Raw genomic sequence first — 17,837 nt, forward strand, 5'->3', positions numbered from 1 at the left:
TAACAGAAGAAAACACTAACAAGTGATCACTGTGGTTTACAGGCAATATCCTAATCTTTATTTAGGAGAAGGATAATTAACTCAGGAGAAGAGATTAAACAAAACTGTGGTAAATTCATGAGAAATTTTTGCCAGAAAGATTCAGGTAAGAGGGCACAACATATTTCCAGGTATTTTTATGCAGGATGTCAGGACTGGTGGTGAGATGAACCCATACAGCAGCAAAGGGGATCAAAACAGAGCCCAATTCCAAAGGTCACCAAACATTAAAAAAGTTCACATCTGAATGTTTTGGCCTGGATCTATCTATGGCTTTTTTTGTAAAATCAGACCTAGGAAAGAAAGCAGGACGTTCACTTAGCAGCAAGTCTCTGTGTCCTTGCATTGTTCTCTCATTTAAGTGCACTGCTAAGGCTCCACTGATAATAAAAGATTGATTCAAAAGACCATTCCACAGCCTAAGCAAACAGTGAGCCTGGCTAATGTTACATATCATATCCTCTTGTCATTTACTGCTACTCTGTGTGTTTACTGTGCCTCTCACTCCCCCTCAGTACCAGCCCGAGTTTGCAGCAGAGCAGCTGCTCCTCCGGGGTTGATGGCACAACTGCAACTCTGAGCCCAGCAACAGCAGCCTCCTGATTGATTGCAAAAGCACAAACCTGCTCTCAGTTAGGCTCTGAACCAAAACAACCTCCTCCCAAGGCTTCGGGTCAAGTCTTTGCAGATTTCCTAAATGACAGGCACCCTTATGTCACAAGGTGAAACTTACCTCTGGTAAGGTCCAAAATTTAATCACATTATCTGCGTTCCTCTATCAACGTTCCTACTTCAGTCCAAAAGAGATTATGAAAGTAGGTTGTGTGAAAAAAAAAGATCAAAAACATTGTATCCACTCCATCTTATACTTCTATCAGAAAAGCTATTATTTTGCATGGATTACTTTTCTTATGGTAAATTCAGTACACAGCATGACAAAAACATCCATGCTCTTCCCATTAGTACAGGAGGAAAACTTAATGGAGTGTGTTATGTTTTGCTTTGTCTTTCTCTCACCATTTTTTGAATTACTGGTCTTGCTTGTGCTCCTAGCCAACATGATGAGAGTATTGCTCCTTTCCTTCAAATAACTGGACTGTGAGAACAAAGAGGTGTGTTTTTGGAGCCTGATTCTCAGTTTCACCAAGGCAGCAGAAACAGGCCTTAGCACAGTTGCAAGCCCTCTTTAGTAAAACATAACAGCAGAAATGAGGTGATGTGAACCCTGCTGCAGGGGAAGGATGAGGCTGATGTACACACACCTTGATGGTTCCTTCCCATTACAGGAACAGGAAAGAGAACACAAATGTAATCTGAGAATCTGGCTTGACAGTTACCCTGGATACAGTTTGTAGGATTTATTTGTTTAATTAGAGCAAAAGGTAGAGACCTCCAGAGTCATATGAAAACAATATGTTAAACAAGGTTCTGCCCAACATTTCTAGAACACCAGAACTTGCAACAATGGAACAAGAACAACTAAAAAGATTACTGAAGCATTTTGTTTTGCTTGTTCTTCTTGGGATCCTTCATTTTTAAGGCAGGAAAGACATTTTATGCCACCTAATTAAAACAACTGGGAGGCCTTGGGTTTTTTTTATTTTTTCAACAGATACACTAATTAATTATTACAAATAAGTCCTGTGTCTTTGGTTTTAAACAAGATTAGACTGCACAATAACAAATTCCTAAACTTAATACGTATCATTTAATGAATTCACAGACAATACCTCTTTTTCCCCCATTGAAGAGTGAAGAAGAATGTGCTTAGTAGGGAGTACTCAAAGCACTCTTTAAAACGTTTTGTGTTTCTGTCCTTGCAGAGGGTGATGCATGTGCATCCTTCAGTTTGGGCACATCAGTAGCTCTGATGACTTTTGTATTTTGGATCTCTGATGAAAATCACAGTGTTTTCACTTATATCCATGGGGGAAACATCAGATGATCTTGCAAAGAATTTCTTGTGGGATTTAAGTTAACCAGAATATGTAAATACTATTCCATGAATTCTCTATGTCCTATGACAAAACTTTTGAATTGTCTGTGCCTCCTGAAGAAACAGGACCATTAATATTACAGGACTTGTAGGTACTTTTAGAGGTTAATATTTATGTAGCATTTGGATGTTAACAAATGAAAAGTGCTAAAATATCCTAGACTATTTAGAAAAGATAGTATCTTTGCTCCTGCTGTCTCAAGTCTGCTGTGCTAAAGTAGTACCAAATCTAAAGAAAAGAAAATCAGTGGTGTGACAGTTACTGCTCAAGTTAAACATTATTGAAACCTGTAGGAAAAGCAACCACTTGATTCTGCAATGGAGCTTATGCGCTTGTTATATTTATCCAGAGGGACTGGTCAGGAGGATTACAGCCCCTGTGCAAAATGACTGGCAAGGTTTTGTGCACAGCACCTGTGGGCAGAGTGGTTTGTCAAGGTAGCGCCCTGCACAGAGCTGTGTGTTCAGGGAAGGAGTAAAACAATCAGAAAAGGAAAACAAAGGAGAAAAGAAGTACCAGGCAGGCACCGTCTCAGTGCAGCAAGCACAGTTTGGTGAGTGACGGCCACAGTCCACTCTGCTCCATGGAGCTGTGAGAGCAGGAGCCATGTCCTGCTGCTCAGTTCCTGCTGGGATGGGCAAAAGGAGAGTGTGCACAGTCCTTGTAAATAAGTAGGGTCACTTCAAAGATATTTGGCTCTAATCCAAACAACCCTGAAATTCAGCCAGCAGCTCAGCTCACCCCAGGTGACCAATGTAAACAGCCAGCAAATTACGACATGGCACAAAATCTGACAAATGTTGGCATCTTTCTCAGCTGACAACATGGCCACATCCACAGAGGTGCACCTTTCAGTAAGGGAGTTCAAATGCTCCTTTGGCAAGGGATAAAGCACGCCCGGTTTGCACCCAGATTGTGCATTTTGTCTCACATTGAGCTTGCTCAGGCAACAGGCAGTATTTTAGGTAACTACTACTTCTTGCTCCTCAAATTTCCAAAGAAAATTGCTGGTAGTCATGACTTTCTTATTACAGAAGGTATCAAACACATACAAAAGTTTTAAATTAACGAGCTGTTGGGGAAAATCCGCATAACACAACCTGTGACGCTATCTGAAGGCACCCATACAACTGGTGTCAAGCTGTGCCACTTAAAGCATGTTTTCAGCACCCACCTAAGACAGCCTGGCAGTGCATATTTGTGAATTTGTCACAGGCAGGGAGTAAAATGCTTTTAAACATCATCTTGCTTCCCCAGTGAATGCTCCTCCCAGCAGGGAGCTCTGCTGGCTGGTTTCTACCAGGCACATTGAGCAAGATCACTTCTAAATAATAACTCCTTCCACAACTTGATTTCCTTGCCCTAAAGCCTGGTGACATGTATCTGAACACTGAGATGCCAGCAGCACAAAGTACCCACAGCTCAAAGCAAGATATGCTGGAGCAGTTTGTGGTGCCCTGGGTCTGGCAGAAAGCCAGCCTTGGGGTCAACACATTCAGAGACTTTGGTGGTGAAATCCAAGGAGTTTGAACATTTCTGGAACATACATCACACATTGTGAAGATGTACTTTTCTAGAGTGGAAAGGAACAGTGTAAAGCTGGGAGAGTGCTGTAATTCAACGAACTGCTGAAGAGTGGCTGTGCCCTCCTCCTCAGAAAAACAGTGGAAAAAACTCACCTTTAGGTGAAGGGGCATTCATACAGCCTGAAAATTGTGCAGTGAAATTCAAGTAACCCCTTGTGACTAACTCCCCCATCTTCCCTGATGCTGAAACAACATCAGAGCTGTCTGCTGGTGGTGCTTAAATGCTTGTGTTTTTCACATTAGAGAGGCAGGAGTTTTGGACCCCCCGATTCCTATACTTACATACCTTTGGAAATTAGCATAAACATCTCAGCTGGCTACCGATGTGATTAAGATGTGCCTCCACTTTGCAATTTTTTCTTTGAAACAAAGCAAAGGCTTTCGTTTGTTAAGTGAAAATTCCCCAGTGGAAACCCCTCTCTCTTTCCCTCCCATTTCTGACCCCATACTGGGCACTTTAATCTAATTTTGGTTTGAGGTTTTAGAAGCTGAAGGCTGCTTCTGAAGATCACTGAGGGAAAAGAAATCACTGGGAGGAACACCACACTTTGAACTGAACGTCCCTGGCACAATGCATATTGGAAAAAGAAAGCACTAAGAACATTTCCCAATCAATGTAGCTGTATTTTTCACAACCAGTTAGAAGAAATGGAAACTTATGGTAAATAATGCTGCTTTGTACAAGTCCAATTACCCTGAATGATAAATTGCCTAATTATTTCAGCTCTAGAATCTTTCCCAAATTCTTTATCCTTTTCTTTGTAGTCACTGTCTGCAGAACAAGAGCGTTTGACTGTTACTAATTAACAAGAGAGAAAGATGCAGGACATTTAGTAAATTCACTTCTGCTTAAATCCACGTTACATTATTTTTCCCCACCAAAGGGAAAAAAAAAGTAATAATTTATTTAAAAGCTGCTCTGATGGAGAAAATTTTTCTCCATGACTACTCTGTGATATTAAAACAGTCAGCTTTTGTTTTTTTACGCTCTCTAGAATGCCAAAAGATTAAAGGCACAGCAAGGTTAGATTAGCACCTCGAAATTATCTGTAAAGTTCTCTACTTATCAAGCTATTAAATCTAAATTCGTGACTGCACAAAATCATCTTCTTATTGTATCCTGAGTGCACATGAACTTGATAGAACAAGTTCCAAAAAGATAAAGCTTTTAAAAGTGTTTTGTTCCAGTTCACTATGCATTGACTTTCTGACATCTTGTTTCTTCCTTTTTCCTTCATTTAGATCAACAACAGCAGCAAGCGTTTGTGGATAATAGCCCCATGTTCAGAACTTTTTGACTTCTTGGTTTTCTCCTTTAAATGTAAAATCTAGATAGGAGTATTGAAAAAGATATTCAAGTTTATTCAAAACCTCTACTGAAGAAGATCAAAATCATCTTATTGTATTACATTTTTAAACCTGACAGTATGTAAAGCATTAAAAAACAAACAAAAAAAATGAAATCTTTTTTCCCTCCTGCTTATTAACAGAGTCTTTTCTGAAATCCATTTTTTAAGATGTGTGTAAAAGAAGAATGTTTTACATATAAAATAATATGAATATTTTGTTGAATTCTGAAGGCACAGTTTCCATACAGGTGGAAAACATTGAGTCAACAGGGCCAAAGAGTGAATTGCTTGCACATCACGCCTTAATGTGCTATGCCTCAGTGACAGCCAGGGAGGATAATTCCTTGGACTGAGAAAGTAATTGAGCTCTCAGCCTCACTGCATCTGAGCCCTGACTAAGGATGGTAAACATGCAAGCATCCATTTATCTACACAGTCTTGGCTAAAAGCCCAACATTCCAGTCCATACAAGCAACTGGCATTTCTAGTGTAGAACAGTTTGAAGTCTCCCCTGATCAAGGCCCCAAATACCCATCCCAGTGGCTACTGCAGCAGTGAAATTCCACTTCTGGCCATACTGCTTGCATAGAAACCCTCGTGGGGCACTGACCAAAACATTCAAAACATGACCAGTTACACTGATGTACAGGCGCACTTTGTGGCTTTAAAGGATTTGATTTTGGAGAAGTCCCATAACCTGTCTTATGAAAACCAGACATAAAATTAGTTAGTAATAAGTAAGATTACAACTACGGACAGTTAACTTCAGCCTCTTCAGGCATCTTCTTTGAAAGATCCCTTGGGAACAGGCTCCACAGGGAAAAGGGGTTACAAGGATCCTTTCCTCCATGCTCAAGAATGATGCATCTGAATGAACAAGAAATTGTGTAAAGAGGGCAAGAGACCCACATGGATGAATATAGAACACTTTTCATTTCTCAAGCACAAGCAGAAAATACACAGGAGATGCAGGGTCAGGCCACCTGGAATGAATATAAAGAGGTTATCAGAGTAAGTAGAAATGAGGCAAGGAAGGCCGAAGTCCATCTGGGGGCCAAAATTAAATCTGGCCAAGAATATCAAGGACAACAAGAAAGGCTTTTCAAATACATCAATAACAAAAGGAAAACAAAGGCAAGGAGCAGAAATTGATGCACAGGAAATGCCACCTGAATTTGAGGAAGAATTTCTTTACTGTGCAGGTGACCAGGTACTGGAACAGATTGCACAGAGAGGGTGTGGGGTCTCCCTCACTGGAGATATTCAAAAACCATCTGGACACAATCCTGTGCCACTTGCTCTAGGATGGTCCTGCTTGAGCAGGGGGGCTGGACCAGAGCCCCCCCTGTGGTCCCTTCAGCCTGACCCATTCAATAAATATTAGTGAAAAATTGTTCTGTGACACAGTAAAATATATTAACTGATTTGAAACCGAGCAGTCTTCAGACAGGATGTGTTTCCTACATTCCTTTGTGTTTTCCTGACTACTCCCTTTGCACCAGTATTTCCATCTGGTTAAGTAAGAAATGTTCACTCATATCACTGGAAGACCACCACATTTCTAGAGCAAGGGCACATCCAGAAACACCACCTTTCCTTTTCCTCCACATTAAAAGAAAAGCATAAGATGAAGCAGGGCAAACAATACAAAAGCCATCTCATGCTGATTAAAAATAGCAAAATCATATTGTAAGAAATGGAAATTATTTAAATACATATGTTCTGCCAGGGTGGTAAAAAAGGGGGGAAAAAAGGGAGAGGAGGTCACAAGAAGTTCAGTCTACCAAAAAACTGCTTTACATAATCATGAAATGCAAACTAGTTTCCACTCCTTCTGGCACCAGCTCATTCAGCCTTCACTGCAAATGCTTATTGACAAATAAATGGACTGGTTGCTTCCTATTAATGCTTCCTAATTTATGTACATACCTGGAGGAAAAATTCCATTTTGACCTCACATTCATATAAGCTAAGATCATTTTTAAGCTATGAATATGATGAATACAATTTTAATTTCTTCTTGGTTGCTGCTGGGGATTTGCTGTTTCTTAATAAATTAAGCATGTGTTCTCCTCAGCTCAACTTTTGCACCTTATGCATTTAATACCTGCAATTCAGGAATCTGTGTGAAACTTCCAGATAAAAGACCTTCTTTTCTTCAGTCATCATTCATTCTCTCCCTCCTTCTCTCTCTCATGCAAGCACAGGTGCACAAACAGGCTTTGTTTTATCTATGTTCCCCAATACTTCTCCTTCTCTTCCTTTGCCCATAGAATCATACAATGGTTTGGCTTGGAAAGGACCTTAAAGCTGATCTAATTCCAACCCCTCTGCCATCAGCAGGGATATCTTCCACTACACTAGGCTGCTCAGAACTCCATTCAGCCTGGTCTTGAACACTTTCAGGGATGAGGCATCCACAGCTCCTCTGGGCAACCTTTGCCAGTGCCTCTCCACCCTCAGAGTAAATAATCTCACCTAAACCTACTCTCTTTCAGTTTAAAGCCATTGCCACTTTTCCTGTCACTACAGGCCCTTGTAGAAGGTCCCGTGGAAAATCCCTATCATGACAGTGGCACTTGTTTTCAGAAATCTCAAGAGTCACTATTGTCCTTACAGGGTAAAATGCTGTTAAAGCAAAATTTTACCTCTTGGTCTTGAAAGCCTCTCAGAAGCTGAGTTCACTGGAGATTCCTGCAGCAGATGAGGATGCCAGGGCTGGGCCAACACCTTCATGCTCTGAAGAATCTGCCTTTCAGTCTGGGGACACAGAGGGGTCTCATCCCAAATGAATGTTAACTAACACACAGCTTGAAAATGCTTCTCTGCTTAGCTCGGTATTTAATATTTCCCAGGGGACAAGTTCCTGCCTGATGAGTGCAATTGGCTGCTAATGGTGAGACACAGTGTGGGGTCCTGACACAGATGTCCAAAGCCACCCTCTCTCATTTGTAAGTTCTTTCAAGGGCCAGATGGTTTAGCTTTTCTGATCTTTTTGCATTGAGGTTGTGCCTATTGCTAGCTGTTCTCTTTCTTTGCTAAGTATTTATGATACAGCAGCACATAACTTATGGAAACTTTCAGTGCCTAACTTCCATGACAAAACAAACAAAAAAAATAGTATAATACCTCTCTGGGCTTGAGTCCTACTTCATATTGAAAAACTCCTGAGGGGTAGACAAGCTGCCACTCAAAGAACAGGCACTTACGCATGTGAAGGCATCCCCATTCCTGACAAATCACAGCATGTTCACCTCTTTTCCTACCATGTCACTTGCCTGGTGAGAGTATGTCCCCCACAATGTCATGGAGAGGAGCAGTGGTGATATTTTCTGTGGTTTAGCTTATCTCCTTGCTTCCTTCTACAAAGCTCAACTGCCCAGTGCAAAAATGTGACCTACCAATTCTACCTGGGACTATGCTCCACCCTGCACCCTATGATGTTACCTATCTGCAGCTAAAAGGTTATCACTGATATGAATATAAAAATTTATTGGACATTGCTTTGACATTAATTTGGCTTACTTTATCCCTTGAGGAAGCTAATCACCATATACAGGGGCAGTTGGGAGACAAATCCTGAAGAAAATTGTAACAAGTTTCTTGCTCAGCAGTGGTATTTTTTCCTTAAATTAAAAGCAAATATACTCTTTTCTCCATAAAAGCCTGAAATGTAAGGGGGGAAGGAGGGGGACAAGGAATAGAAAGACATGGAAGATGCATCTTTCCCTTTACTTTCTTTTTAAACAAATCTGTCTAATCACATTTAAAGTGCAGCATTATTAACATCTTCACCATTAAATGTTCCATGTCACTAGAAAAATTTATTCTTTAACATGAACCCTGCAGCAGTGATAGTGGGTCAATTATTATGAGGATGGCAAAATACCAAGAAAATTCAGGGGTGAAAATGAGTATCTGTCTAGCATACATTACCTGAGACTCAGTTTTGCTCAAGAATAGTAATAAGGCAGAGTCACTGAGCAACATGTGACATTGCAAGCAAAAGACAAATTAGTCTTCATGGACAAGAGACTGATAGGCCTGAACAAATGGAAAAATAAAAGGTTTTTTTTTTTTCTCTTTTCTCTTTATTTCTTTTTCTTGGGTGAAAAGGGGTAAATGAACTCTGCAGTGTCAACAACAACAAGTTCCTTGAAATAAAGGTACATTAATCATCTCAACCACACATCATTCCAGGCCACATAGAACCACCTATTCTCAGCTGTGAAAAGGATTTTCCTAGGAGAGAAGTAAGGTTGGGAAAAGTCAAGGAATAAGTACAATGTCATGATACAACTGGGGTTTAAAATGTGGAATTTGTTCCTATAAGCTAACAGCAGACTTTCCAAAATAGCAAAGCCAAACCAGACTTACCAATTGTTTAACTCAACTCTTTGCATATCATAAATAGGCTGACTCTCAAGAAAGGCTTTACTGTCTTTGAAAGTCTTTATCTCCTTTGAAGAGCAGGCATCTGTAGGTACAGTGTAAGAACTACAAACACAAGGTAAGCAAGGAGAATTGCTCTCATGCAGTTCCTGGCTGCTCATGCTTCAGCCAAAGGGTGACTGTGGCCCTACAAAGCACAGGAACAAGCAACAGGGGTCTTCCAGGATACCTTCTCTGCCTTCTCTGCTGGGAGGGTGCCTGGGGTGGAAAGCAACCTGTGAAAAGAGATATTTTCTAAGGCTTGCACAGTGAGAAAACTGAGCCCAAGCTTTTCCACCTCAGTGCTTCCCCTCAGCATTTGAGCCTGGGAACAGGTTTGGAGCAAAGTGGACAAACACTTGGCAAGCTTGGACTCAAGACTTTTCTCATGATACCTCTCTTTATACAGCAGAGACTCAAGATGTAGAGATAAAGCCCTGAGTCTCAAAGGTGCTTAAGTGGCTGACATTCTGGAAGAGTTAGAAGTCAAAATAACCTCTGCCCAAGAGAAGTGACTTTGGGTCTCTTGAGTCCAAAGCTTACATTTCAAATCAATATATTCTAGATACTTACAGCAGAGAAGAAATGTGGGGAAAGGCTTATTGTCTTCTCCTAACTTAGCAACCTTTGACTGGTATGTACAGAAGCACCATGGGACTAAGATAAATAACTGATTTCAGACATTGAGCAACTGCATGAAGAACTGCAGAAATAGAACCTAACAGTACTCGGTCTCTACACGTTTAAATGCATCTCTCTATTTGTTTAAAAAAAAAACAAGTGCTGACAGCTGACATTCATAAATGATGGGAGGCTCTGCAACACTTTCTTAAACAAATAGAGCAATCAAAGAGTGTAATTTCATTCAAGAGAATAAACAGCAACAACAACCAATATTGTTTGTGCTTCCTAGTTCTGTATGTTTTGTGTGTGTATGTGTACAGCAACTCTCTTCTGTAGACTTTTTTTCTGCACACTATTTACAATTCAGTCTCCCTTGATAAATGCAAGCCTTCACTGTCAGCAATATTTCCTTAGTGAAGCTCAGTCTCTGTAGTTGGGAGCTTCTGAGAGCACAAAGCCTTGAGATACTGCATGAAAGGCACCAAACTCATGCAAATTGTTGTAGTAATTCCCTGACAGTGACATCTCTCTGACTTTCACCTCTCATTTTCACTAATGCTCAAAGAAAACCGTCTGTGCTACCAAGGAGACTCTCTGCATAGACTGTTTAAAAACCTAAAGTACTCAATCAGGCACAGAGACACCATAAAAATGGTCTTACCTCTCTCTGCTCTAGAAATTTTATGGGAAGGGAAAATTTTGAAATGGCAAAATCCCTTTTCAATCAGACATCTCCATTAGACTGCAGAGGTATTAGTGAAGGAGCTTTTCAGTGTGAAGAACAGAATCATAAGCCAGTGTAAAGTTTAGTACAATTCCACTCAAGTCAGCGAAGACAATTACTCCAGATGAGCAACTGCCACACCCAGTATGTCTGATGAATTACAGCACCAAAATTAACAATCATAAATGTGGAGTTTATGCATCAGTCCAGTTCAACCTGGGCTATTCACAACTCACTACACAGAGCAGTTAAAAAGGAATTAAAGAGTATTGTCTCATAAACAAAACGATGGATTGCAATGACTTTGGAGTAGTATCATTCAATATTTTTGACATGAAAGAGTACAGATGAAACAGTCTGGTCAACATTTTCAATAAAACATATTGAAAATATTCCTGGGTCCTAAAGCTATACAAAACCAAGTCTTCATAGGAACAGGAAGATGCCTTTATATCAAAGAAAAATCTCCAAGTCTCCATTTAAATAGAGAGAGAGTATGGCAGAACCTTGAAGTTTCTTTAAACTTTACAGTCTCCAGACAGAGGTGAAAATGTTGGTAAGTCACACCAGCACTGAATTGTTACACTAGTACTTTGTGTGGATAGGAAATTTGATGGAGTAGAGACATGCTGTGTCTTATCCTGTTCTTCATTCCTTTCACACTGATGTTTCTAAATGTCATATCAAGCAGTGATAAGTAAGAGTAGTACAAAGCTTTTTTAAAATAGAATGGAAAACACAGTTAGTCTTGCAGCCTCCAATGAAATGTTTTATGGTAATAGCTGCTCTTTCATGTATTCACTTTTATTTACTTCTCCTGACTCCTGTGTTCTCCCTCACCTTCGTCAGGGCTCCTGAAAGTATTCCTAGGCATCAGCAGCAAGGAGCAGTGAGCTGCTACTCTGTCCTTCACCAGACCTGAAGCCCCACATATCAGTGCAGCAACACATCTCAGATTCTGTAATGCTCAGTGCAATTTTTTTCCTGTGGTTCTTTAAGTAATGACACGTTTGTATGGATATGAGCTAAAAATCCCCAAAACTTGTAGCACCAAGTCTAGCCATTAGTTAATGCAAGGCTTGGCTGTCTCTTACTGAGAATAGGCAGTAAATTATTCCTGAAGGTGAAATTAGAATTCAGGGAGCTCTTGCACCAGGCTTTTCTATGCTATCCACCATCAGGTGTGGATTTCTTTATTGCATGGAGACAGGGAAGATCATTCTCATACCTCTTTTGCCCTCCTTAGCTGCCCAAAGCATGCTTGCTTTACCCCCTCCAGAAAATGACCTAGTTTCACTGGTTTAACCTGATGTGTTTACTTTGCAGCAGATCAGGAGCACATACCTACACCCACTCACCACATTCCACCTCAGGGTAACAAATAACTTCTTACGAGAAGTTAGCTTGGTCACCTATGGTTTTGCGCTCTGTTTTGTGCCGTTACTCTTCCTGTCTAAAATTGTGCAGTCCAGTAAAACAACAGCAACAAAAAAATTTATAATTGTGAATGATTCAGGCTTGAGAGCAGGGACAAGGAAGGGAGAGAGATTTTAGCATTTTTAACTGCTAAAATGGGAATAGAGGAAAAAAGAGAGGCCTCACATTAAGGGAATTCCCAGCATGGAAGATGCAATTTTTCATGCCCTAAGCTCTGTGGCTTAGGACATAACACACAGAGCAGCTTAGAGCACACAGTGGCACTCAGAAGCAAGTGTTCATATGCTCAAAATGAATGGGTGTGCTCCAGGCTTTCTATGATTTTGCTAAGCACTCACACAGACAAACAAAATCAACTTGCTTTTACAATAAAATAATCAGTCACATGTGCAAAAACTGTTCCTAAATATGTCTTGTGAAGGGCTCTTTAAAACCTCTGCACAGGGATCATTTTTGACTGAAAAGGAGAGTTGAAGACCATGGGTGCATTCTTTCTCACTTGGTGAATGTGGATAAAAAACATCTCATTCACAACTGTATAGCCTCTAACAGTTCAGGGATGGTTAGCCACAAACACTGTAAAAATAATCTGGTCTTGAAATAGCAACCTTTCTCTTTTTTTCCCCATGGCCTCCTTCACTGGTACATACCAGGCTTGCTTCTCAGCTGATGCATATCACCGTACCTGTACTAATACCAAACATGTACCAGTTTAACCCATCTGAGGATCTGACCCCTCTCTGCTGTCCCAGATCTGTGGTCTCTGCAGAAAGCAATATTATTTTATGCAGACACAGAGGTAGGCGTCCTGCCCCCACTAGTTCATATTTAACTCTCTTTTCATCTTGTTTATTTTGCTTTCATGGTATCAAAGCAAGCTGCACACCCAGCAACAAGCTTGCAGCAAATAGGTGCATCTTATTTTTAGCAGATTGCCCTTCACAGGGCACACACTACCCTCCCAAGGGATTTATGAAGAGGGTCAGGTCAAAGTCTTTATAATGTGAATTTTTGTTTGTGTGTTAGAAGAATTATGCTTGTCTTTTCCAGTACAGTTGTAGCACACACAGGGATTCAAAAGCAGCATGGGAAGATACAGTGTGTGGTGACAAGTAATCACCACTCAGTGTTTTGTCTCTCTGCTTCCCCAGAGATGAAAAGAGAGTTCTGCATGCCCTTCCCCTACACCCTAAAGACCCAGACAGAGGTGAGGGGGCAATGTCCTGCCCTCTACAATAACTGAGGCCAGGGGCTTCTCCTGCCTGCCAGACTCTAAAATGAGGCAGGTGCCTCATCCCACTTTGAGGCAAAGAGACACCATGAAGCCTCAGCACTGAGCTGTCAGTCAAGAAAAGACCTAAAATGTCCTTTAGCAGGCAGATGAGGATGGTCCTGGAGGTAAAAAGAAAAAGATGACAACCCATGACTCTCACAGTCAGTATTTTCTGAGGACACCTGCCTGGAAGTGCCATCTCCACAGCCTATTCAGGCTGTGTGGTAGAGATTGGCAATGAGACCTCCCAAGACAGCTCTGAAACAAACTCGGCTGGACACAACAGAGCAGGATAACATGGTCCTGTCTCCTTTGGGTATCTGACTCCCAGCACTGGGACTAGACGCTTTCAGCACCTAGCTTTGTATCTCTGCACCACACTGCAGCAGTCTGCACCACGCCTGCCCAGGGATCTCTAACACAGCATTGACTCAGCTTTCTCCATCCCCTTCATGCTCTCCCAACGTACCCACTGTGCAAGACAGACAAATGAAGATCACAGCAAAGGCGGAGGTGTCCTCAAGTACAACACCCTGAGCCACCAGAATACTGCTGTACGCCCAGACGGACCAACCTTGCTCCATTACTGGCTATTACAAGGTCATCATGCTTTGTGTTTTTGACTGGTGTGCCAAAAAGCTGGAACTGTGCCTGTCATTTACAGCACCTTTTCTCAGATGGCTCTCACATGTCTTTATAAACTTTGGTAAATGAGTATATAAATCACTCTGTCCACCACCAAAGTACAATCATCTCTGGGATGATACACAGCAGCTGCTGTAAAATCAGACTGCAGCTCCACACCACAGATTAGGGCAATAAAACATGCTGCATCAGCCAACTGAAATGGATGGAGGAGAGAAGGGGGACATGGTAGAGGACATTTTGTAGTTATAATTACCTGAGTATAAATTTGGCTGAAGAGGATACTGTGTTTAATACTTGCATATCTGCAAATCAAAACAATCTTCCACCACATGTCAAAACAATCTGACTGTACCATTCCCCATGTTTTGGCCTTCTAAAGCCCTTCCTTTGTGAAAATTACAGAGCACCTTGATAAGAGCAAAGCAACAACCTAATCAAATTTCTTAGCAACTGACTTGATAACTAACTGAGCCTGTAGCTTCTGTGTCCCTCCCTTCCTCTCTCTTACATGACAACTGAACACAGCATCTATATATACCCAGTTCTAAAATAGCTGCTACTCCTGTAACTCACAAACCGCTCACATATTTCTCATTTTCTAGGCTAAAAGTAGTTAATTGCAGTCACTGAGGGGACTGAACTGCTGCACCCTTTTCCTTATTCTGGGATGGGCTCTTTGAGCAGTGTATTGCCCCCTCCTGCCCCCCTGCCAAATCCTGAACTGTTTATAAAAGGAAATATTTTGAAGGATGGGGCTGCACAGATCAGATCTACAAATTTCCTGTTATCAGGGACTGCAGATGAATCATTATCCTTCTCTCCTTCTCTTCTCCTTGGCCATACAGCCATATATGAACCATCTAAAGCTAAACCTAACAAATCAAAGTACAGGGAATTTATTTGAAAGGTACTTCTAATCAATATATGGCATGGGACAGCATGGTTTGGGATGAGGACAACAGTTTGAGTTGAGCCTCATACAGACTTTGTACAGAGCAGAAATTAATTTGAGTGCAAACTTTCTGCACTGACTAGGGACACAGCCACAAGTGTGCCCAGCTTCATAACCTCTCCTAGATAATGCAAAAGCTGAAATTATTAGCAAAACATTCATAGAGAACCAAGAGAGCCAAGAATTAAGCATTTGAATTTGATTATTGCTGAAACATTACTAATAGTGAATGGCAGCTCAGTCAGACCATACACAAGCCAGGGTCCATTTAGTTCTCCAGCTTGAATCAGAATCACACCACATGTGAACCTCTTGCACTGACTCACTCTGCAGTCTCCAAGTGCACAGCAAGGGCTCCTTTAACTGGAGCTGGACCAGACCAACTGCTAAGAGAAATTTGGTACACACAGAGCTGGTCTTTAATAACCCCAGAATAAACTCCTGAGGTGCTTAGAGGGTGTACCCAACAGCCCCCATTACCAGCTGTGCTGGATGATTAATCTGTGCCTACAGGAGGACCCTACTTGTCCATGTAGACATACCCATATGCATGGACTTCCTACGTGGAACATCCTTAAGGAACCAGCCAGATAATGACAGATTGCACTCAGATTTCTACACACTTTCATGGAAATGTTCACTATTTCACATGCCCATCTACAGAACAATGTCATATGAATGAATACACACTATTCTGTAGGATAGCTCTCCCAGCAGTTCCCCTTTGGTTTCCTAGGCTGTCAGCTTTCAGGAACTGATGAGGAGATTACCCACATTTTCCTTGGGGCTGCATAGTAGGGGGTTCTGTGTGCAACTCTGCTCCCAGCATTACCCAGTAAACTGCTCATACTCCAGGTCAAGCTGCACCTTCACACCTTGGGAGGCCTTAAGGAAGTCAGCTGAACTCACCAGACATGAGGGCACAATTAGGCCTGCCACGTATGAATGAAACAAGTAAATAACTCAAGCTCCTGGAAACAAAAATGCCCTTGGCAAATACAGATAATGGAGAAGTAATTTGAACGCAGTATAAGAGAATTAGATACCATGATTTTTTTTTTAAAGCTTACATATATATCCTGCTGCTAGAAGAAAAAAAAAACCCAACATTTAAAACAAAACTTTGAAGTTTATGATTTGTAAGAACACTATTTATGCTCCTACAAAGACCAGTAAATAAAATTAACCACAAAAACAGTAGAAGCACTTATACAAGAGGAAAGAAATAGAAACCAGCTGACAACAGCTGGTTTATTTCAATAATGTAAAATACTTTTTAAAGGTTGTGCATTCACCATGACACAAAGTTTCTAGGCCATCTCTTGTGTTGATACATTTCCATTGCCTTGCTCCCTGCACAAAGCCCAAGAGCAGCACATCATACTCACATGTTTTGCAGAGAACTCATCGACCTCCCGCAGCACCTTCTCCTGGCACTCCGGGTTGGTGGCCAGCAAGTAGGTGGCAAAGGACAGCGTGCTCGTGGTGGTCTCGTAGCCAGCAATCAGGAACAGGAAAGCCTGGCCTGCTATCTCATCCTCTGTCAGCATCTTCTGAGCCTTTTCAGATGGGGCTGTGCCAGCCAGAGGCGCCTCATCATGTCTGGGAGCAGCAGATGGGCCGAGCATACCCGAGCACTCAGCTGCCACGGCTGAGTCGCAGGCATCAAGCATCCACTGGAGAAAATCTCTGCGCCTCTGCAGAATAAGGAACATGAGGGATGGGTCACAGAGCAGCGCCTTCCATGGGGAATGGAAGCAGAGAACTGCTTCCTATTTATAGAGCATGCTTGGCTCCTACAGAATGGCCACCAGCCTTTCAGCAAACGAGGAGGCTTCTATAAATCAGCTGGAAATGCCATAACTAACAGCCTGTCACTGCTTTCTTCCCAGTGAGATGAGACTGATCTGCCCCCAGTTCACAAGAGGTATGTTATGTACCCTTCATAGAGCATTGCTAATGGCCAGCTCTGCACAGAGCTTCTTTTATACTGAGGCTGAGTTCTTGGCACTTGCTGAGAATCAGGGGACTGACATAGACACTGTACGTGCAGGCTCCATGTGCACCTCCAGATGGAGGCAGCACAAATCATGCTTGGAGGAGCTGGTTCATCTGCTTGGATGCACCACCCTCATTTGTTCTTTTGGTCCAAAGCTTGGAACTCAACATCTAAGTTCAGGGTTGCATCTACATTACTTTCTACACTAGCTTGGTGTGACAGGGCTGAAACCTAATCTCAGTAAACTGGGACATCTTTTTATGAGAAAGAACAGTTATGAACACTTGTAACAAGATAGCCTTTTTTAAACAATTCTTTAAGAAGATATTTGCAGAACCATATTAAAACTAAGCACTCCCCTACCGCAAAACCTGCTTGGGCAGTTTGTCTTTGCAAAATGCCCACTGGATGATCCTACTGTTATGAGAACTGTTTCTTTCACACTTATTTCTGACACAAAAGCCCTAATAAACAGACCTATGGCCAAGAGTGAGCTGACTCCCAACCAGTGTGGACAGCAAGCTTGATTAGGCTTTGAAATATAACCCAAAAGGTTTGAATTGACTTTTGCGAGTGGGCATAATAGAATTGTGCTGAACCTAAGCCATAAGGCTGTGTGATTGATTTTCAATTCCTCAAATACCAACAGAATGCATGATAGCTCAAGGGCTTAGAAGTGACTGCAGTGCGAGAACATGACGACTTGTGCAGTGGGATGGACAAAAGAAGGGACCAAGCTTTACTTCAAAAGAAAATAATATGCTGTAAACTGTATTTT

General features: G+C 41.6%; 1 protein-coding gene across 1 annotated transcript in view; it reads right to left on the bottom strand.

The window, feature by feature from the left end:
* TBXAS1 (thromboxane A synthase 1) overlaps window positions 1–17,837 on the bottom strand; it is a 226,106-nt gene that overhangs the window by 48,065 nt on the left and 160,204 nt on the right. The window contains exon 9 of the mRNA XM_030960164.1: window positions 16,449–16,757. Within this exon, the coding sequence (XP_030816024.1) occupies window positions 16,449–16,757 (309 nt within the window). The remainder of the gene's footprint in view (window positions 1–16,448; window positions 16,758–17,837) is intronic.

The sequence above is a fragment of the Camarhynchus parvulus genome, chromosome 1A (assembly GCF_901933205.1).
Source record: "Camarhynchus parvulus chromosome 1A, STF_HiC, whole genome shotgun sequence".
NCBI lineage: Eukaryota > Metazoa > Chordata > Aves > Passeriformes > Thraupidae > Camarhynchus > Camarhynchus parvulus.